We start from the raw sequence: 21479 nt of genomic DNA on the forward strand, positions 1-21479 counted from the left end.
CATGTTGATGAGAACCCTCACAGTACTGTACAGTATGAGTGATTATACTAGACATGTTGATGAGAACCCTCACAGTACTGTACAGTATGAGTGATTATACTATACATGTTGATGAGAACCCTCACAGTACTGTACAGTATGAGTGATTATACTAGACATGTTGATGAGAACTAGAACCCTCACAGTACTGTACAGTATGAGTGATTATACTATACATGTTGATGAGAACCCTCACAGTACTGTACAGTATGAGTGATTATACTATACATGTTGATGAGAACCAGAACCCTCACAGTACTGTAGAGTATGAGTGATTATACTATACATGTTGATGAGAACCCTCACAGTACTGTACAGTATGAGTGATTATACTACACATGTTGATGAGAACTAGAACCCTCACAGTACTGTACAGTATGAGTGATTATACTAGACATGTTGATGAGGACTAGAACCCTCACAGCACTGTACAGTATGAGTGATTATACTATACATGTTGATGAGAACTAGAACCCTCACAGTACTGTACAGTATGAGTGATTATACTATACATGTTGATGAGAACCCTCACAGTACTGTACAGTATGAGTGATTATACTATACATGATGAGAACTAGAACCTTCACAGTACTGTACAGTATGAGTGATTATACTATACATGTTGATGAGAACCCTCACAGTACTGTACAGTATGAGTGATTATATTATACATGTTGATGAGAACCAGAACCCTCACAGTACTGTACAGTATGAGTGATTATACTATACATGTTGATGAGAACCAGAACCCTCACAGTACTGTACAGTATGAGTGATTATACTAGACATATTGATGAGAACCAGAACCCTCACAGTACTGTACAGTATGAGTGATTATACTATACATGTTGATGAGAACCCTGACAGTACTGTACAGTATGAGTGATTATACTAGACATGTTGATGAGAACTAGAACCCTCACAGTACTGTACAGTATGAGTGATTATACTAGACATGTTGATGAGAACTAGAACCCTCACAGTACTGTACAGTATGAGTGATTATACTATACATGTTGATGAGAACCCTGACAGTACTGTACAGTATGAGTGATTATACTATACATGTTGATGAGAACCCTCACAGTACTGTACAGTATGAGTGATTATACTAGACATGTTGATGAGAACTAGAACCCTCACAGTACTGTACAGTATGAGTGATTATACTATACATGTTGATGAGAACCCTGACAGTACTGTACAGTATGAGTGATTATACTATACATGTTGATGAGAACTAGAACCCTCACAGTACTCTACAGTATGAGTGATTATACTATACATGTTGATGAGAACTAGAACCCTCACAGTACTGTACAGTATGAGTGATTATACTATACATGTTGATGAGAACTCGAACACTCACAGTACTGTACAGTATGAGTGATTATACTGTACATGTTGATTAGAACTAGAACCCTCACAGTACTGTACAGTATGAGTGATTATACTATACATGTTGATGAGAACTAGAACCCTCACAGTACTGTACAGTATGAGTGATTATACTATACATGTTGATGAGAACCCTCACAGTACTGTACAGTATGAGTGATTATACTAGACATGTTGATGAGAACCCTCACAGTACTGTACAGTATGAGTGATTATACTATACATGTTGATGAGAACCCTCACAGTACTGTACAGTATGAGTGATTATACTAGACATGTTGATGAGAACTAGAACCCTCACAGTACTGTACAGTATGAGTGATTATACTATACATGTTGATGAGAACCCTCACAGTACTGTACAGTATGAGTGATTATACTATACATGTTGATGAGAACCAGAACCCTCACAGTACTGTAGAGTATGAGTGATTATACTATACATGTTGATGAGAACCCTCACAGTACTGTACAGTATGAGTGATTATACTACACATGTTGATGAGAACTAGAACCCTCACAGTACTGTACAGTATGAGTGATTATACTAGACATGTTGATGAGGACTAGAACCCTCACAGCACTGTACAGTATGAGTGATTATACTATACATGTTGATGAGAACTAGAACCCTCACAGTACTGTACAGTATGAGTGATTATACTATACATGTTGATGAGAACCCTCACAGTACTGTACAGTATGAGTGATTATACTATACATGATGAGAACTAGAACCTTCACAGTACTGTACAGTATGAGTGATTATACTATACATGTTGATGAGAACCCTCACAGTACTGTACAGTATGAGTGATTATACTATACATGTTGATGAGAACCCTCACAGTACTGTACAGTATGAGTGATTATACTAGACATGATGAGAACTAGAACCCTGACAGTACTGTACAGTATGAGTGATTATACTATACATGTTGATGAGAACTAGAACCATCACAGTACTGTACAGTATGAGTGATTATACTATACATGTTGATGTTTGTTTTTCATTATTATTATTGGAATTTCAGGAATTATTTTTTTTGTTTCAACTTTACAATTTTCACAAGTAAAATAAAGGCTTTAGCTGCATTTCTGATTCATTCTGATACATATACTTTAGTACAGTCAATAAAGTGAAAAGGTATTATTCTTAGTCCACAGTTATCTTCTGGGTGACTCTCAAAAAACTTGGCTTGGCCACAAACCCAAGGGCTCTTTTAAATGTAACCAGTGCAACCATTGCAGAAATACTGCACAGAAAAAATATTTTGTTGATACAGCTTCCAAAATGGAGTATTACGTCAAGCATTTCATTAACTGCAAAACCACTCATGTCATCTATAGATTGGAATGTCCACAGTGCAAGGTGTTCTACATTGGACGGACAAAGAGACGCCTTCAAGATCGCCTAGCGGAACACAAGTACGCCATACAGGTAGACAATGACGACTACCCCATGGCAAGGCACTACACGTCCTTACACCATGGCAACCCTGCCTCCCTACAACCTATGGGTATTGATCATATTCCGGCCTCTATTAGAAAAGGGGACCGTCTTAAACAGTTATAACCAAAGGCACAGTTTTTGGATTTACGAACTACAGGCCACTAAATACCCGGGTTTAAATGAAGATATGGATTTCTCACCCTTCCTGTGGGGTTGTGATGGGTCCATTTGCTGTCATCTAGTGGATTTTTGCTCAATTGCCATCAGCTATGTTTAGACTCTTGTTGTTCATGTTTTGCTGTGTTCTAGTGTACTATGGAATATATTGCTTTCTTATTCTTGACACTTCTCCCAGCCATATTTAAGGTTAGAACTACCTTTCGAAGTGTTCTGATACTTCTAGCTTGGAGTTGTATTTGTATGATAACATAGCTACAGCATTTCACTTTAAAGTGTGTATAGTATTGCTTACTAGGTGTGTCCAATCAATCTTGTAACCACTCCCTCTTCAAATTAGGGCTAATTGGAAAAGCTGTTAAAAAGAGAACATTGTATTATTTCTTTGAACTCCCTGACGAAGGCCATGCAGCCGAAACGCGTCGGATTTTTAAAAACATTGTTTCTATTGAACATGCCATACTAATAAAGACATTTTAAGTAATTATATGAAGAGTGCCTTGGTCCTCCTCTCTTTTTGATGACCAACTCACCCCTTTTACCAAAGAGCACCTTCTTGTCTACCAACATTTACTATTGTGTACCTTAGTAGCGCTTCCCTTCCTCCTCTTTCTACTAGGTATAATTCTTATTCTATAATGAAATACGGATTTATGTGAAAAAATCATTCAAACTTCAAAGAGAAAAGTTAATAATGTATGTAATGCTCAGTGTTAGTGTTTTTTAGGTCAGTGCGTTATGAGTGACAATGTATGCTTTCTGAGTGAGAATTGTTGCCAGTGTTATGGTCGAACGAGCTTACTTTGAGATATGTAGGAAGTGTTTTGGTTGTTTGAGTGAGTTTTGGAGGTGAGATGAACTGTTTGGCCAAGATGCATGTTGGTAATGCAGACTATGTGACGAGTAAAAAAAAGAAAGAAAGTGGCTTCAATACTGACCGATGCTTGTTAGCAATTGAATAAAACTATAATTCCCACAATGCAGTAGTCCTATAGTGATCTCAGCTCAGAGATGTTTAAGTCTAGTAATGATGAATATTTGAAGTCCTAAGGAATGAAAGATAAGTCACAATGAACAATGACACGTATGAAGAATACTCACAGGGTTTCCGTCTATCCCTCCACTGCCCTAGAGAACACAAAACCACATGTGTACAGTATTTTCATTTGTTTAACCAGGTAGGCTAGATGAGAACAACTTCTCATTTACAACTGCGACCTGGCCAAGATAAAGCAAAGCAGTTCGACACATACAACAACACGGAGTTACACATGGAGTAAAACAAACATACAGTCAATAATACAGTAGAAAAAAGTCTATATACAGTGTGTGCAAATGAGGTAGGATAAGGGAGGTAAGACAATAAATAGGCCATGGTGACGAAATAATTACAATATAGCAGTTAAACACTGTACAGTACCGGTCAAAGGTTTGGACACACCTACTCATTCAAGGGTTTTTCTTTATTTTTACTATTTTCTACATTATAGAATAATAGTGAAGACATCAAAACTATGAAATAACTCATATAGTATCCAAAAAAGTTTTTTAGATTTGAGATTCTTTAAAGTAGCCACCCTTTGCCTTGATGACAGCTTTTCATACTCTTGGCATTCTCTCAACCAGCTTCATGAGGTAGTCACCTGGAATGCATTTCAAATAACAGGTGTGCCTTGTTAAAAGTACATTTCCTTAATTTGTTTGAGCCAATCAGTTGTGTTGTGACAAGGTAGGGGTGGTATACAGAAGATAGCCCGATTTGGTAAAAGACCAAGTCCGTATTATGGCAAGAACGGCTCAAACAAGCAAAAACATGAAGGTCAGTCAATCCGGAACATTTCAAGAACTTTGAAAGTTTCTTCAAGTGCAGTTGCAAAAACCATCAAGCACTATGATGAAACTGGCTCTCATGAGGACCACCACAGGAAAGGAAGACCCAGAGTTACCTCTGATGCAGAGGATAAGTTCATTAGAGTTAACTGCACCTCAGATTCCAGCCCAATTAAATGCTTCACAGAGTTCAAGTAGCAGACACATCTCAACATCAACTGTTCAGAGGGGACTATGTGAATCAGGTCTTCATGGTCGAATTGCTGCAAAGAAACCACTACTAAAGGATACCAATAAGAAGAAGAGACTTGCTTGGGCCAAGACCCTGCCTCACACAGGAAGCGGCGCAGGTCCTAATCCAGGCACTTGTCATCTCCCGTCTGGATTACTGCAACTCGCTGTTGGCGGGGCTCCCTGCCTGTGCCATTAAACCCCTACAACTCATCCAGAACGCCGCAGCCCGTCTGGTGTTCAACCTTCCCAAGTTCTCTCACGTCACCCCGCTCCTCCGCACACTCCACTGGCTTCCAGTTGAAGCTCGCATCTGCTACAAGACCATGGTGCTTGCCTACGGAGCTGTGAGGGGAACGGCACCTCCGTACCTTCAGGCTCTGATCAGTCCCTACACCCAAAGAAGAGCACTGCGTTCATCCACCTCTGGCCTGCTCGCCTCCCTACCTCTGCGGAAGCACAGTTCCCGCTCAGCCCAGTCAAAACTGTTCGCTGCTCTGCCACCCCAATGGTGGAACAAGCTCCCTCACGACGCCAGGACAGCGGAGTCAATCACCACCTTCCGGAGACACCTGAAACCCCACCTCTTTAAGGAATACCTGGGATAGGATTAAGTAATCCTTCCATCCCATCAGGTTTGCGCTTAGTGGGACAATCATTTGTTTTTCAACACCTTCAGGCTGTGTAAGGGCTATTTGACTAAGAAGAAGAGTGATGGAGTGCTGCATCAGATGACCTTGCCTCCGCAATCACCCAACTTCAATCCAATTGAGATGGTTTGGGATGAGTTGGACCGCAGAGTGAAGGAAAAGCAGCCAACAAGTGCTCAGCATATGTGGTACTCCTTCAAGACTGTTGGAAAAGCATTCCAAGTGAAGCTGGTTGAGAGAATGCCAAGAGTGTGCAGAGCTGTCATCAAGGCCAAGGGTCGCTACTTTGAAGAATCTCAAATATATTTTGATTTGTTTAGCACTTTTTTGGTTACTACATGACTCTATATGTGTTATTTCATAGTTTTGACGTCTTCACTATTGTTCTACAATGTAGAAAATAATAAAAAATAAAGAAAAACCCTTGAATAAGTAGGTGTATCCAAACTTTTGACTGGTACTCTACGCTTTTTCTACAACAGGTTACTGTCAATAATATCAAAGGCTGCACAGAAATCTAACAGTACAGCTCCCACAATCTACTTATTATCCATTTTTGCAACAGTCATTTGTGTCAGTGCAGTACATGTTGAGTGCCCTTCACTATAATCATGCTGAAAGTCTTGTTCATTTGTTTTCAGAGAAATAGAATTGTATCTGGTCAAACAATTTTTTTTGCAAAACTTTGCTATGCGTCGCCACAAGCTGATTGGTTGGCTGTTAGATCCAGTAAAGGGCGCTTTACCATTCTTGGGTAGCGGAATGACTTTGGCTTCACTCCAGGTCAGAAGAAAAACATTTTTCTCCAGACTCTGATTAAAATTATGACAAATAGGAGTGGCAATATATTCTGCTACCATCCTCATTAGCTTTCCATTTAAGTTGTCAATACCAGGTGGTTTATCTTCATTGAACATTTTCATTTGTTTAACTCTTTTTTGGTTTCTACATGATTCCATATGTGTTATTTCATAGTTTTAATGTCTTCACTATTATTATACAATGTAGAAAATAGTAAAAAATAAAGAAAAACCCTTGAATGAGTAAGCGTGTCCAAACTTTTGACTGGTATTGTATAAAAACTATTTCTGACCTCAAAAAACATACATAAAAAACTGTTATTCTAAACCACTGAATGGCCACTGCCTGTGGGCATGCAACCACCTAAATGGGCCATTAAATGGGCCATTAAAAGGAGTCAATAGCAGAATTAAAGAGAGAAAACACCAATGGAACTGAACTATTGGTGAAAAATACGCCTGCCGGGCCAAACCACACAAATGTCTAGGAGTGAGAGAGAACGAATGAATCGTCCGTAACCAGATACAACTGTGATTTGCAATTACGCCCAATTACAATACAGTGCTGATCAACATGACCAATAGGGGGTGAAGGGGAGGGGATGTTGTGGTAACAAACAAGTTCTTACTGGCTGGCCGTCGTTACCGGGTGTTCCGGGTGTTCCTGCTGGTCCTGGGGGCCCCTGGGGGCCCCTGGGTCCTGGCACTCCCCCAGAAAAGCCATTGCTTGACGGACTGTGTAGGCCTGGGGGCCCGGGGGAGCCAGGGGGGCCGGCTGGCCCTGGATCTCCTTGCTCTCCTTTCTGACTGGAAGTCCCCTGGAGAGAGAGAGAGAGAGACACACCATGAGAACATTAAGTGTGTTAGTGTGGTATATATTGGCAACCAATGATTTGTTTGATGGCTGTTCAGGTATTATCAATGATATGTATTAACCCTAGATGACTGACAGAGGCCTCTGTTTGGAAGCCACCACACAGCCATCTTGTTACTCCTTCTCCAGTGTAAAACAGATGTTGGAAGCTATAGAAATGCATTTATTAATGTCTACATTCGTTTTTGACAAGTATATTCTATTACAGACACCTTAATGCATACTTTAAAATTATATTTTGTGAACTGAACATAAAACAAATAATGTAAAAACATATTGCTTGAATATATATATTTTTTTTTTAGAGAGGACTAATGTTACTGTCCCCACTACAACAAATCAATACATGTAATTTTGTCCTTGAAACATTTTATTGAAATACTGTAAAAATTCCATTCATTCCTATGGAGCACTGCTTCTTCTGGGCAGTACCAATATGGAGGCTGGTGGCTTCTAAGCCTCTCATTGGTCATTGCATACTGTAGTAGCATCATCAATCCAGGGTTTATACACATCATTACTATAGAGCAGGTAACACATTACAGGTCTTCAGTTGCATTCTCTTAAATCTGTCAACAACTCATACTTACACTGCTTGGTCTATAGTCTGCATCCGCAGTCCGACTTGGTCCTGTGGCCAAAGATACAACATTCTCAATACACATGTATACGGCTCTGTGTCTTACCATGTTTTATCGCCCCCTGGTGGTTCTTCATTTCAACACCACAAGGGATTATAATAATAATAATAATAATAATAATATATTCGTGCAGTGTTATGTCTCTCGCTCTCCCTCACATCTCTCACCTCTCTCTGCAGTCAGGTCCACATCCTGACCCGAGATCTCATCAGCATCCTCATCGTCACTGGGCGATGCCTCTGTGGGAGGGGCGCGCACAGGGGTGCTCCATGGTACCTCTGGCTGAGAGGGTAGGCGGAGGTAGGGGGAGGTAGCAGAAAGAGAGGAAGAGGGGGGGATGGGGGTCAGATTTAAAAGTATGCATCCTTTGAACATAGAGCTATAGCCAGGTTTGCCAAGTTCTGCAAGATGGGCTTTGTTGCCGCCCTGTGGTTATATGCAGCTGAGCGTGAGTCAAGAAAGCTCAACTAGGTCATCCAATGGAATTCAATTAAATGTGCACTACGCAGAAATCGCTCTTTCATTTCCTGGTTGCTAAAATTCTAATAGTTTGCCTAATTTCAAATAATGTGACAAAACGCACAAGTACAGTGTGAAGAATCATTGTACCATCTAAACCACTGTGAAATATATTTTCCATAACCAGAAATATTGTATTTTCAGCTTTTTGAATCTGGTGTACAAAACCGAAAGTAAAAGATGCAAAAATGTAACTTAAGAATGAGAAGCATAGAAACAGAGATAATCGAACAGCTCATTGAACTTGCATTCAATGAGAATGACAGATCTATAACACACATTTCTATGTGAAGTTGGTCGGGTCGCCCCAAAAAAGTGACATATTGCAATTTTAAATTCAAAATGCATATTATTTTCCTGAGAGGGAACCTTGTGAGGTGACGGATTGTCACAAAAAAACATAGAAGTCAGAACATGTATAGTATAAAAGTTAAAATTCTAACTGTACAATCATAGATTAAAAAAACGACTTCTATAAGTTACTACATAGTATGGTTGCTAAGGCTTTTACATGTTTTTCCTTGAAAAGCCTTATTATGGAATAGCGTGAATTTTTAATATAATTTATAAAGCACTGTTGCTAAGGATTTGCATTTCGTATCTAAGCAACCCTAGAATTTGTAATGTTTGGTTAATTTGTTGCCATGATTACTTCTCGCCATATTCTGAATGTACTTTCAGTCCTCACTGGGTAAGCTTCAGATGGTTCAGATGTCTTTTCGCTCTCTCTGGCGGATTGTTACAGAATGTATTTTGAACAACCTTCATCAACTCTTGAGATTCTGAACCAAAGGCTTGATAATGTTTGCCATTGACACAATTGGAAAGTTTGAGCATGTGATTCTTCACCATTAGCGGAGATAAGAGCGAAAGTGAATATGGTTTTGATGTAGTTATCTCTCCCATGTCTCTGCAGGAGTTTTACAGATCTGTTGCGGATTCATTCCCATTAAGATTAACGTCACTTTATTGGTCAATTGCACAAGGTCCAACGAAAAGTTTACTTCCACTTTTTAACCCAACCCCTCCGAAAGACACACATACAGGACATACATATAGAGGTTTTGGAGAGGTGCCCCGGGAGATGTTGTTTTGCGGGATTAAGTGCCATGCTCAAGAGCACAACGGCAGGCAATGGCATCTAGGCTTTGATTCCAGCAACCCTCCGGTTGCTAGCTTCCCACCAGATTTTTCCCATTGGACCCGGGATTCGAAGTGGCTCGCCTCTCTAACTGCTAGGCTACCTGATATCATGAGAGAGAATTACAGGAGTATGGCTGGAAAGAGGGAAGCTCTGAATGTGGATATTTGTGAAAAGAAGTGCAATCGTAATGAGTTTCAGGACAGAAAGAAGCACTGGGAAAACATGAGACAAGCTGGTGCAAATGTTCAGGTGTGTGGATAGAAAGGTGGTCCATGAATACAATGCCACTTTGAAAAGGATGGAAGTCCTCAAGAAGAAACTGGCTCACAAGAATATCCTGAAGCACATGCAGATGGATATCCTGAAGCACATGCAGATGGATATCCTGAAGCACATGCAGATGGATATCCTGAAGCTCATGCAGATGGATATCCTGAAGCACATGCAGATGGATATCCTGAAGCACATGCAGATGGATATCCTGAAGCTCATGCAGATGGATATCCTGAAGCACATGCAGATGGATATCCTGAATTACATGCAGATGGATATCCTGAATTACATGCAGATGGATATCCTGAAGAACATGCAGATGGATATCCTGAAGCACATGCAGATGGATATCCTGAATCACATGCAGATGGATATCCTGAATCACATGCAGATGGATATCCTGAAGAACATGCAGATGGATAACCTGAAGCACATGCAGATGGATATCCTGAATCACATGCAGATGCAGACCCAGAGGATGGAAGCTGAGGAGCAGTTGGCCAGCAAACTGGAGGTAATTTACACTATTTAGCTAAGTATATTATGTATGTCATGTATGTACAAGTATATACTCAGGTATGTCAAGGTAAGTATTCAGGGAAATACTGTATGTTCAGATAAGTATGTCCAGATAAGTACGTTCAGATAAGTATGTCCAGGTAAGCGTGTCCAGGTAAGTGTGTTCAGGTAATTATGTTCAGGTAAGTATTCAAATACGTATTCAGGAAGGTTTTCAGATAAGTATGTCCAGGTAAGTATTCAGGTGAGTTGGTCAATGTACTGTAAGTATTCACGTTAGTATTCAGGTATGTTCAGGTACGTATGTCCAGGTAACTATGTTCAGGTAAGTATGTCAAGGTAAGTAATCAGGTACAGTAAGTATTCAGGTAATTATGTTCAGGTAAGTATTCAGATAAGTATCAGTAAGTATGTTCATGTACGAATGTCAAGGTAAATATTCAGGTCAGTATTCAGGTAAGTATTCAGGTCAGTATTCAGGTAAGTATGTCCAAGTACAGTGAGGGAAAAAAGTATTTGATCCCCTGCTGATTTTGTACGCTTGCCCACTGACAAAGAAATGATCAGTCTATAATTTTAATGGTAGGTTTATTTGAACAGTGAGAGACAGAATAACAACCAAAAAATCCAGAAAAACGCATGTCAAAAATGTTATAAATTGATTTGCACTTTAATGAGGGAAATACGTATTTGACCCCCTCTCATTCAGACAGATTTCTGGCTCCCAGGTGTCTTTTATACAGGTAACGAGCTGAGATTATGAGCACACTCTTAAAGGGAGTGCTTCTAATCTCAGCTTGTTACCTGTAAAAAAGACACCTGTCCACAGAAGCAATCAATCAATCAGATTCCAAACTCTCCAACATGGCCACGACCAAAGAGCTCTCCAAGGATGTCAGGGACAAGATTGTAGACCTGCACAAGGCTGGAATGGGCTACAAAACCATTGCCAAGCAGCTTGGTGAGAAGGTGACAACAGTTGATGCGATTATTCGCAAATGGAAGAAACACAAAAGAACTGTCAATCTCCCTCGGCCTGGGGCTCCATGCAAGATCTCACCTCGTGGAGTTGCAATGATCATGAGAACGGTGAGGAATCAGCCCAGAACTACACGGGAGGATCTTGTCAATGATCTCAAGGCAGCTGGGACCATAGTCACCAAGAAAACAATTGGTAACACACTACGCCGTGAAGGACTGAAATCCTGCAGCGCCCGCACGGTCCCCCTGCTCAAGAAAGCACATATACATGCCCATCTGAAGTTTGCCAATGAACATCTGAATGATTCAGAGGACAACAGGGTGAAAGTGTTGTGGTCAGATGAGACCAAAATGGAGCTCTTTAGCTTCAACTCAACTCGCCGTGTTTGGAGGAGGAGGAATGCTGCCTATGACCCCAAGAACACCATCTCCACCGTCAAACATGGAGGTGGAAACATTATGCTTTGGGGGTGTTTTTCTGCTAAGGGGACAGGACAACTTCACCGCATCAAAGGGACGATGGACGGGGCCATATACCGTCAAATCTTGGGTGAGAACCTCCTTCCCTCAACCAGGGCATTGAAAATGGGTCGTGGATGGGTATTCCAGCATGACAATGACCCAAAACACACGGCCAAGGCAACAAAGGAGTGGCTCAAGAAGAAGCACATTAAAGTCCTGGAGTGGCCTAGCCAGTCTCCAGACCTTAATCCCATAGAAAATCTGTGGAGGGAGCTGAAGGTTTGAGTTGCCAAACGTCAGCCTCGAAACCTTAATGACTTGGAGAAGATCTGCAAAGAGGAGTGGGACAAAATCCCTCCTGAGATGTGTGCAAACCTGGTGACCAACTACAAGAAACATCGGACCTCTGTGATTGCCAACAAGGGTTTTGCCACCAAGTACTAAGTCATGTTTTGCAGAGGGGTCAAATACTTATTTCCCTCATTAAAATGCTAATCATTTTATAACATTTTTGGCATGTGTTTTTCTGGATTTTTTTGTTGTTATTCTGTCTCTCACTGTTCAAATAATCCTACCATTAAAATTATAGACTGATCATTTCTTTGTCTGTGGGCAAACGTACAAAATCAGCAGGGGATCAAATACTTTTCCCCCCCACTGTAAGTATGTCCAGGTAAGTATTCAGGTAAGTATGTCTAGGTAAGTATGTCTGGGTAAGTACGTTCAGGTAATTATTCAGGTAAGTATGTTAGGGTAAGTTTTCATGTACAGTGCATTCAGAAAGTATTCAGACCCCATGTCTATTTCCACATTTTGTTACATTACAGCCAAATTCTAAAATGGATTACATAGTTTTTTCCCCTCATCAATCTACACACAATGCCCAAAAATGACAAAGCAAAGATAGGTTTTTAGAAATTTTTGCCAATAAAAAACTTAAATATCACATTTACATAAGTATTCAGACCCTTTACTCAGTACTTTGTTGAAGCACCTTTGGCAGTGATTACAGCCTTGGGTGTGACCCTGGTTCAATTCCAGGCTGTATCCCAACCGGCCGTGATTGGGAGTCTCATAGAGCGGCGCACAATTGGCCCAGTGTCATCTGGGTTAGGGTTTGACCGGGGTAGGCCGTCATTGTAAATAATATTTTTTAATTAACTGACTTGCCTAGTTAAATAAAGGTCCAATAAATATTTATTTTTTTAAAGATCCTCTCCAGCTCTGACAGGTTGGATGGGGAGTGTCACTGCACAGCTATTTTCAGGTCTCTCCAGAGATGTTTGATTGGGTTCAAATCCGGGCTCTGGCCAAATCCGGGCTCAAGGCCACTCCTGCATTCTCTTGGCTGTGTGCTTAGGGTTGTTGTCCTGTTGGAAGATTAATCTTTGCCCCAGTCTGAGGTCCTGAGCTCTCTGAAGCAGGTTTCATCAAGGATCTCTCTGTACTTTGCTCCGTTCATCTTTCCCTCAATCCTGACTAGTCTCCCAGTCCCTGCCGCTGAAAAACATCCCTACAGCATGATGCTGCCACCACCATGCTTCACGGTGGTGCCAGGTTAACCTCCAGACATGACGCTTGGCATTCAGGCCAAGGAGTTCAATCTTGGTTTCATCAGACCAGAGAATCTTGTTTCTCATGGTCTGAAAGTCTTTTAGGTGCCTTTTGGCAAACTCCAAGCGGGCTGTCATGTGCTTTTTACTGAGGAGTGGCCTCCGTCTGGCCACTCTACCATAAAGGCCTGATTGATGGAGTGCTGCAGAGATGTTTGTCCTTCTGGAAGGTTCTCCCATCTCCACAAAAGAACTCTGGAGCTCTGTCAGAGTGACCATCGGGTTCTTGGTCACCTCCCTGACCAAGGCCCTTCCCCACCGATTGTTCAGTTTGGCCGGGTGGCCAGCTCTAAGAATAGTCTTGGTGGTTCCAAACTTCTTCCATTTAAGAATGATGCAGGCCACTGTGTTCTTGGGGACCTTCAATGCTGCAGAAATGTTTTGGTACCCTTCCCCAGATCTGTGTCTCGACACAATCCTGTCTCGGAGCTCTTCGGAGAATTCCTTCGACGGCCTGGCTTGGTTTTTGCTCTGACATGCACTGTCAACTGTGGGACCTTATATAGACAGGTGTGTGCCTTTCCAAATCATGTCCAATCAATTGAATTTACCACAGGTGGACTCCAATCAAGTTGTAGAAACATTTGAAGGATGATTCATGGAAACAGGATGTACCTGAGCTCAATTTTGAGTGTTATAGCAAAGGGTCTGAATACTTATGTAATTAATGTATTTCTGTTTAAAAATATATATACATTTGCAAACATTTCTAAAAACCTGTTTAAGGTTTGTCATTATGGGGTATTGTGATGTCATTATGGGTTATTGTGTGTAGATTGATGAGGGAAAAAAATAATTTAATACATTTTAGAATAAGGCTGTAACATAACAAAATGTGGAAAAAGGGAAGGGGTCTGAATACTTTCCGAATGCACTGTTAGTATGTCCAGGTAAGTTTTCAGATCAGTGTTCAGGTAAGTATTAATGTGTGAGCAAATGTGTGTGTGTGGTGTGTGTGTGTGTGTGTGTGTGTGTGTGTGTGTGTGTGTGTGTGTGTGTGTGTGTGTGGGCTGACAGACTAGCAGAAGTGCCAAACCAGCTACGCAGGAAGAGGCTGGGACCATATCCACCAACACACTGGGAATGGCTCTAAATCACCCCCCGCCTCAGCACATCCCCTGCTCCCAGATGAAGCTTCCCTGGTATACAAATCTAGGATCCGTTTTCCCTCCCCAAATCCTAGCTTTCACCATTAGGGAGAAAACAAAACAGACCCTAAATCAGTGATTTGGACAACTTCATCCTACTCCACAACCCACACACCCACACTCATTAGCCAGGATGTGTGGGTTGTGGAGTAGTGGTCCAAATCACTGATTTAGGGTCTGTTTGTTTTCTGTCTCCCTAATGGATGACAGTGGAAGCCATCCTGGAACAGACAGGTTTAGCAGTCAAATCGCCCTTCCTGAGTCTACCCCAACGCCAGCTACAACAGAGGAGGACACAAACAAGCTGGGAGTAGGAACAGCCTCAAGGAGAAGTAAGGATCACGACAGAGTAGACCACGATCATATAATTAGGCTAACGGGCACAGATATTATCAGAACAGATAGAAAAAAAACACAGATCTCAGAGTTTTCACGGTTGTTGAACTTTTACTATTCATTAAAAATGACATTAGTCACCTTGAACAACAGAAAACAGTATGTCCTGCCTTTTTATCAAATTCACAAAACAGAGCTTTTAGAGAAAGAGGCTTCCTTTGAGGGTTCAGCTTTGATTCGGAGCACCTGCATTAAATCTGAGCAGTAGCAGTCAAACGATCACACAGCTGGAGACTGAGCGAGAGAGAGGGTGAGAGAGAAGGTGAGAGAGAGCGAGAGAGAGGGTGAGAGAGAGAGAGCAAGACAGAGTGGAAAAGAGAGAGCAAGAGAAAGTGGAAGAGAGAGTGCGAGAGAGAGAGAGAGAGTGGAAGAGAGAGAGGGCGAGAGAGAGCAAGAGAGAATGGAAGAGAGAGGGTGAGAGAGCAAGAGAGAGCGAGAGAGAGTGGAAGAGAGAGATAGGGAGAGAGTGGAAGAGAGAGAGGGCGAGAGAGAGCAAGAGAGAATGGAAGAGAGAGGGTGAGAGAGCAAGAGAGAGCGAGAGAGAGTGGAAGAGAGAGATAGGGAGAGAGTGGAAGAGAGAGATAGGGAGAGAGTGGAAGAGAGAGAGGGCATTAGAGATCGAGAGAGAGGGTGAGAGAGAGAGGGTGAGAGAGAGGAATAGAGAGAGGGTGAGAGGGAGAGGGTGAGAGAGAGGAATAGAGAGAGGGTGAGAGGGAGAGGGTGAGAGAGAGAGTGGAAGAGAGAAAGGGCGAGAGAGAGCGAGAGAGAGTGGAAGAGAGATAAAGAGACAAGTAGTAACCCTGAGTGTGTAGCCTAACTCAGCATTTCCCAAACTCGGTCCTGGGTCCCCCCCCCCTCCTGGGCGCACGTTTTGTGTTTTGGCCCTAGCACTACACAGCTGACTAAAATAACCAACTCAGCAACAAGCTTTGATTATTTTAATCAGCTGTCATGACGTTGGCCTGTTGGTGAGGTTTATGACCCCCATAAATACCATCCCCCTCCCTCTCTCTCTCTCTCTCTACTCTACAGATGTGACTCTTGGAAAGCCCTTTGTTAACATAGAGAGTCTGGTAACATCAAAAGGGTGGTGAACAGAACCATATTTCGGTAATCCAACCAGTTGAAAATATGTGTTGGTACTTAAAGAATATGATGTCAGATCAGTTGTCATCTGAGACATTATTCCTGATGACAGGACGACATAAACTGTATCTGGGAAAGTCTACACATTCTAGTTATCAGATTCACATGGAATTGTTGTGCAATTTAAATGTTTAAATATCAATCTATTTCTGAAAAGATTAAATGTAATTTTAGCTTCTAAATGAGAGAATTGGTTTCCATAAGTGAACTAGGCTCAACTCAGTGGCCCCGCCCAAGTGAACAGACATTGGTGGTAAACTACACTGCTCAAAAAAATAAAGGGAACACTTAAACAACACAATGTAACTCCAAGTCAATCACACTTCTGTGAAATCAAACTGTCCACTTAGGAAGCAACACTGATTGACAATACATTTCACATGCTGTTGTGCAAATGGAATAGACAACAGGTGGAAATTATAGGCAATTAGCAAGACACCCCCAATAAAGGAGTGGTTCTGCAGGTGGTAACCACAGACCACTTCTCAGTTCCTATGCTTCCTGGCTGATGTTTTGGTCACTTTTGAATGCTGGCGGTGCTTTCACTCTAGTGGTAGCATGAGACGGAGTCTACAACCCACACAAGTGGCTCAGGTAGTGCAGCTCATCCAGGATGGCACATCAATGCGAGCTGTGGCAAGAAGGTTTGCTGTGTCTGTCAGCATAGTGTCCAGAGCATGGAGGCGCTACCAGGAGACAGGCCAGCACATCAGGAGACGTGGAGGAGGCCGTAGGAGGGCAACAACCCAGCAGCAGGACTGCTACCTCCGCCTTTGTGCAAGGAGGAGCAGGGGGAGCACTGCCAGAGCCCTGCAAAATGACCTCCAGCAGGCCACAAATGTACATGTGTCTCCTCAAACGGTCAGAAACAGACTCCATGAGGGTGGTATGAGGGCCCGACGTCCACAGGTCGGGGTTGTGCTTACAGCCCAACACGTGCAAGTCGTTTGGCATTTGCCAGAGAACACCAAGATTGGCAAATTCGCCACTGGCGCCCTGTGCTCTTCACAGATGAAAGCAGGTTAACACTGAGCACATGTGACAGACGTGACAGAGTCTGGAGATGCCGTGGAGAATGTTCTGCTGCCTGCAACATCCTCCAGCATGACCGGTTTGGCGGTGGGTCAGTCATGGTGTCGGGTGGCATTTCTTTGGGGGGCCGCACAGCCCTCCATGTGCTCGCCAGAGGTAGCCTGACTGCCATTAGGTACCGAGATTAGATCCTCAGACCCCTTGTGAAACCATATGCTGGTGCGGTTGGCCCTGGGTTCCTCCTAATGCAAGACAATGCTAGACCTCATGTGGCTGGAGTGTGTCAGCAGTTCCTGCAAGAGGAAGGCATTGATGCTATGGACTGGCCCGCCCGTTCCCCAGACCTGAATCCAATTGAGCACATCTGGGACATCATGTCTCGCTCCATCCACCAACGCCACGTTGCACCACAGACTGTCCAGGAGTTGGCGGATGCTTTAGTCCAGGTCTGGGAGGAGATCCCTCAGGAGACCATCCGCCACCTCATCAGGAGCATGCCCAGGCGTTGTAGGGAGGTCATACAGGCACGTGGAGGCCATACACACTACTGAGCCTAATTTTGACTTGTTTTAAGGACATTACATCAAAGTTGGATCAGCCTGTAGTGTGGTTTTCCACTTTAATTTTGAGTGTGACTCCAAATCCAGACCTCCATGGGTTGATAAATTGGATTTCCATTGATTATTTTTGTGTGATTTTGTTGTCAGCACATTCAACTATGTAAAGAAAAAAGTATTTAATTAGATTATTTCATTCATTCAGATCTAGGATGTGTTATTTTAGTGTTACCTTTATTTTTTTGAGCAGTGTATGAAACACACCCTTCTCTCCCCACTACATAAGCCCCTGTTAACGAAATTAACATTTGTGTTCCCGAGGACGTGAGGACGACGGTCCATACGTTAAAAGGGCTAATGTCAAACTACAGAACTAAGCCAACTTCAGCGTGAGCTTAAAGTACGGCAACTTGGTATGAACTTTGAACTCTTATTCACTGAAGAAGTGATACCTCCTAGCCGTTGAGTTAGCAGCAGCAGCTGTAAACGTGGGCTAGGGAAGGACGGACAAAGTATATTTTCTAGCAAACACACGACGTTACTACAACACATCCGTTCCACCAGACATTCTTCAGAGGACAGGAACATCTCTGTTGGGCAACATGGCCTTCCATCTACGACCAACCTATTGAAGCACAGCACAGAGTAAATATTTCTTGCCTTTTCCTTTTCCAAATGGGCGTTTATTTAGAATGCATAAGATTCTGTATTTACGACAGCATAGCTTCACAAGGTCCGATCAGAGACCCTTATCCTTTTGTTCCTCAGTCTTCCCACACTTTCATTCAAAACTCAACCCCCTTTCTTTGTGTAACCAGCCGTCATATCGGTTCCGTCCACCAGGGACGTTTTCTTTTATGACATGATTAGTAATCAATGTGATCCATCCTGTGTATGTGTAATTCTGTGTGATTGTTTAGGTATTTAGTAAATAAATAATTAAACCAAATTTTGTGTTGCTGATTCAACTTGTTAGCCAGGGTTTGTGAAGATAACCAAGAATTCTAAGACTTCAGATGAGACTGAATAAGGTGACTGTCACGTCCTGGCCATAGAGTGCTCTTATTTTCTATGGTAGAGTAGGTCAGGGCGTGACTGGGGGGTTTATCCAGTTTATTTTTTCTATGTTGTGCTCTTGTTTCTTTTTTCTATGTTGGGGTTTTGTATGATTCCCAATTAGAGGCAGCTGGTCATCGTTGTCTCTAATTGGGGATCATATTTAAGTAGTTGTTTTTCACACCTGTGTTTGTGGGAGATCATTTTGAGTTAGTGCATGTTGCACCTCTGTCCTCACGGTTTGTGTTTTGTTGATAGTTTATTGTTTGTTTGGCTAAGTTTCACAATATAATAAAGATGTGGAACGATACTCACGCTGTGCCTTGGTCCGTTCCTACACACAGTCGTGACAGTGACGATTAAGAATTGACCGCTATTGATGTAGAAGATTACCAGGTCTTCAAGAGTTTATTCGGAAGATAACAGCTCTATAAACATTCTTTCGTGGTGCCCCGACTTTCTAGTCAATTACATTTACATGATTAGTTCAACCAGGTAATATTAATTACAGAGAAATTATTTTATAGAATAGCATGTCATATCACTTAATCCGGCATAGCAAAGACACGACACAGCTGTGTAGTGTTAGGGCAAAACACCAAATGTGCACACTGTGTGATCTCTCCCACTGAAACACTTTATCTTATCACAGTCTTTCAGATGATATCCAATCCCTGGTAATGGGAGAGAAAAGCTCATGGGAAACTGGAAGGGAAACTCAGCCAAGCATCAGCAGCTGTTTTAATGTTAAGCAGTGTGCTTGGTGTCCATGTGACAGTTGAAGGAAGATGGAAGGCAGTGTTCAAGGGAAAGTTATGGTGCCAACCTTGTTTATACAGTGAGGGGAAAAAAGTATTTGATCCCTTGCTGATTTTGTACGTTTGCCCACTGACAAAGAAATGATCAGTCTATAATTTTAATGGTAGGTTTATTTGAACAGTGAGAGACAGAAATACAACAAAAAAATCCAGAAAAACGCATGTCAAAAATGTTATAAATTGATTTGCATTTTAATGAGGGAAATAAGTATTTGCATTTCTCAGATAAGAGAACCTGGCTGGAGGGAGGAACGGCATCTCCCACCTAACTGGTCCCAATAAGATGAATTGGGTTCTGGATGTGCAGAAGGTGTACATATTGATGACGTATTGATGACGTATGGGGGCGGCAGGTAGCCTAGAGCATTGGGCCAGTAACCGAAAGGTTGCTAGATCAAATCCCAGAGCTGACAAGGTAAAAAATCTGTCGTTCTGCCCCTGAACAAAGCAGTTAACCCACTGTTCCCCAGTAGGCCGTCATTGTAATTTGTTTTTAACTGACTTGCCTAATGAAATAAAAAAAAATCACATTTTAAATGTTGTAAAACTATCCTTGTGGGTTTCTGCCAGTGTGGTAGAATGTGTGTGTACAGGGTTGGGTCTGAGTGTTTCCTGTCACTCACCACAGTGTACTCTCTCTCCTCCACTACCTTCTTCACTTCATCCACAGTTTGCGTGTCATCGAAGGAGTCGTCTCCACTCCCATAGCCGGATGCCTGAAAGAGCATAACAACGGAATCGCTATAGTAACAACCTTGTATTTTCATTACATAACGCTTAAGTTATGACTTTGGAATCTCATGAATTGTTTTACATATTCAATAGGCTGTGAGGAAGAATAGTCTAGATGCTTCTATCACAAGCAAATTGTCTAATGCTTGCTAATGCTTGCTCTAATCCAAGTATTTTAAAAAATATATCTATTTAACCTTTATTTAACTAGGCAAGTCAGTTAAGATCAAATTCTTATTTTACAAGTAGCAATAATTCAGGCTTATGCATATGAAAATACTTAAAAACAGAGAAAAAAAGATAAAGAAACTAAATCATGAATAAAACAACTGGAGTTAAGTGCTGTTTTCACCACAAGCTAATGAATCCTTCAACACAACCCTGCAATATCCTCTAACCACCACTAGAGGGGCTGATGGTCCCATTCATCATGAGCATGTCAGGTTTTAGGATGGAGTAGGTAGAATTCAGCACATTACCACTGATACAGGGTCAGATTTTACATTTTCATCATCCTAATGGTGTTAGTATTGGGGGTGGTTGAAATCTGATCTTAGATCAGCGGTTAGAGGTCCATGTACAGTGTCTGCTGTTAACCAATGCTAGATAGTCTCTCCCGGCATCCATTCCTTTATGATAACTAATCTGAAAATACTTGATAGTTGATAGCTGTCTGGTGGAAAACTAGCGAGTCCCACTCAGTCCCAACCAGTCATACCCAGTCCCACCCTGACCTTCCCATTCCACCCAGTCCTACCCTGACCTACCCAGTCCTACCTTGTCCCACCCTGACCTACCCATTCCACCCAGTCTGATCCCAGTTCTACCCTGTCCTACCCAGTCCCACCCTGACCTTCCCATTCCACCCAGTCCTACCCTGTCCTACCCAGTCCTACCCCTCTCCACCCAGTCCTACCCTGACATACCCCTCTCCACCCAGTCCTACCCTGACATACCCCTCTCCATCCAGTCCTACCCATTCCACCCAGT

General features: G+C 42.1%; 1 protein-coding gene across 1 annotated transcript in view; it reads right to left on the minus strand.

Annotated features, from left to right (window-relative positions):
• The window catches only part of LOC115149450 (collagen alpha-1(XVIII) chain-like), a 113920-nt gene that overhangs the window by 45299 nt on the left and 47142 nt on the right, over window positions 1-21479 (minus strand). Inside the window, exons 5-9 of the mRNA XM_029692321.1 lie at window positions 20381-20473; window positions 8261-8375; window positions 8043-8083; window positions 7208-7396; window positions 4169-4195 (exon numbers count right to left, since the gene is read on the minus strand). Coding sequence (XP_029548181.1) covers window positions 4169-4195; window positions 7208-7396; window positions 8043-8083; window positions 8261-8375; window positions 20381-20473 — 465 coding nt within the window. The remainder of the gene's footprint in view (window positions 1-4168; window positions 4196-7207; window positions 7397-8042; window positions 8084-8260; window positions 8376-20380; window positions 20474-21479) is intronic.

The sequence above is a fragment of the Salmo trutta genome, chromosome 2, assembly GCF_901001165.1.
Source record: "Salmo trutta chromosome 2, fSalTru1.1, whole genome shotgun sequence".
Taxonomy (NCBI): domain Eukaryota; kingdom Metazoa; phylum Chordata; class Actinopteri; order Salmoniformes; family Salmonidae; genus Salmo; species Salmo trutta.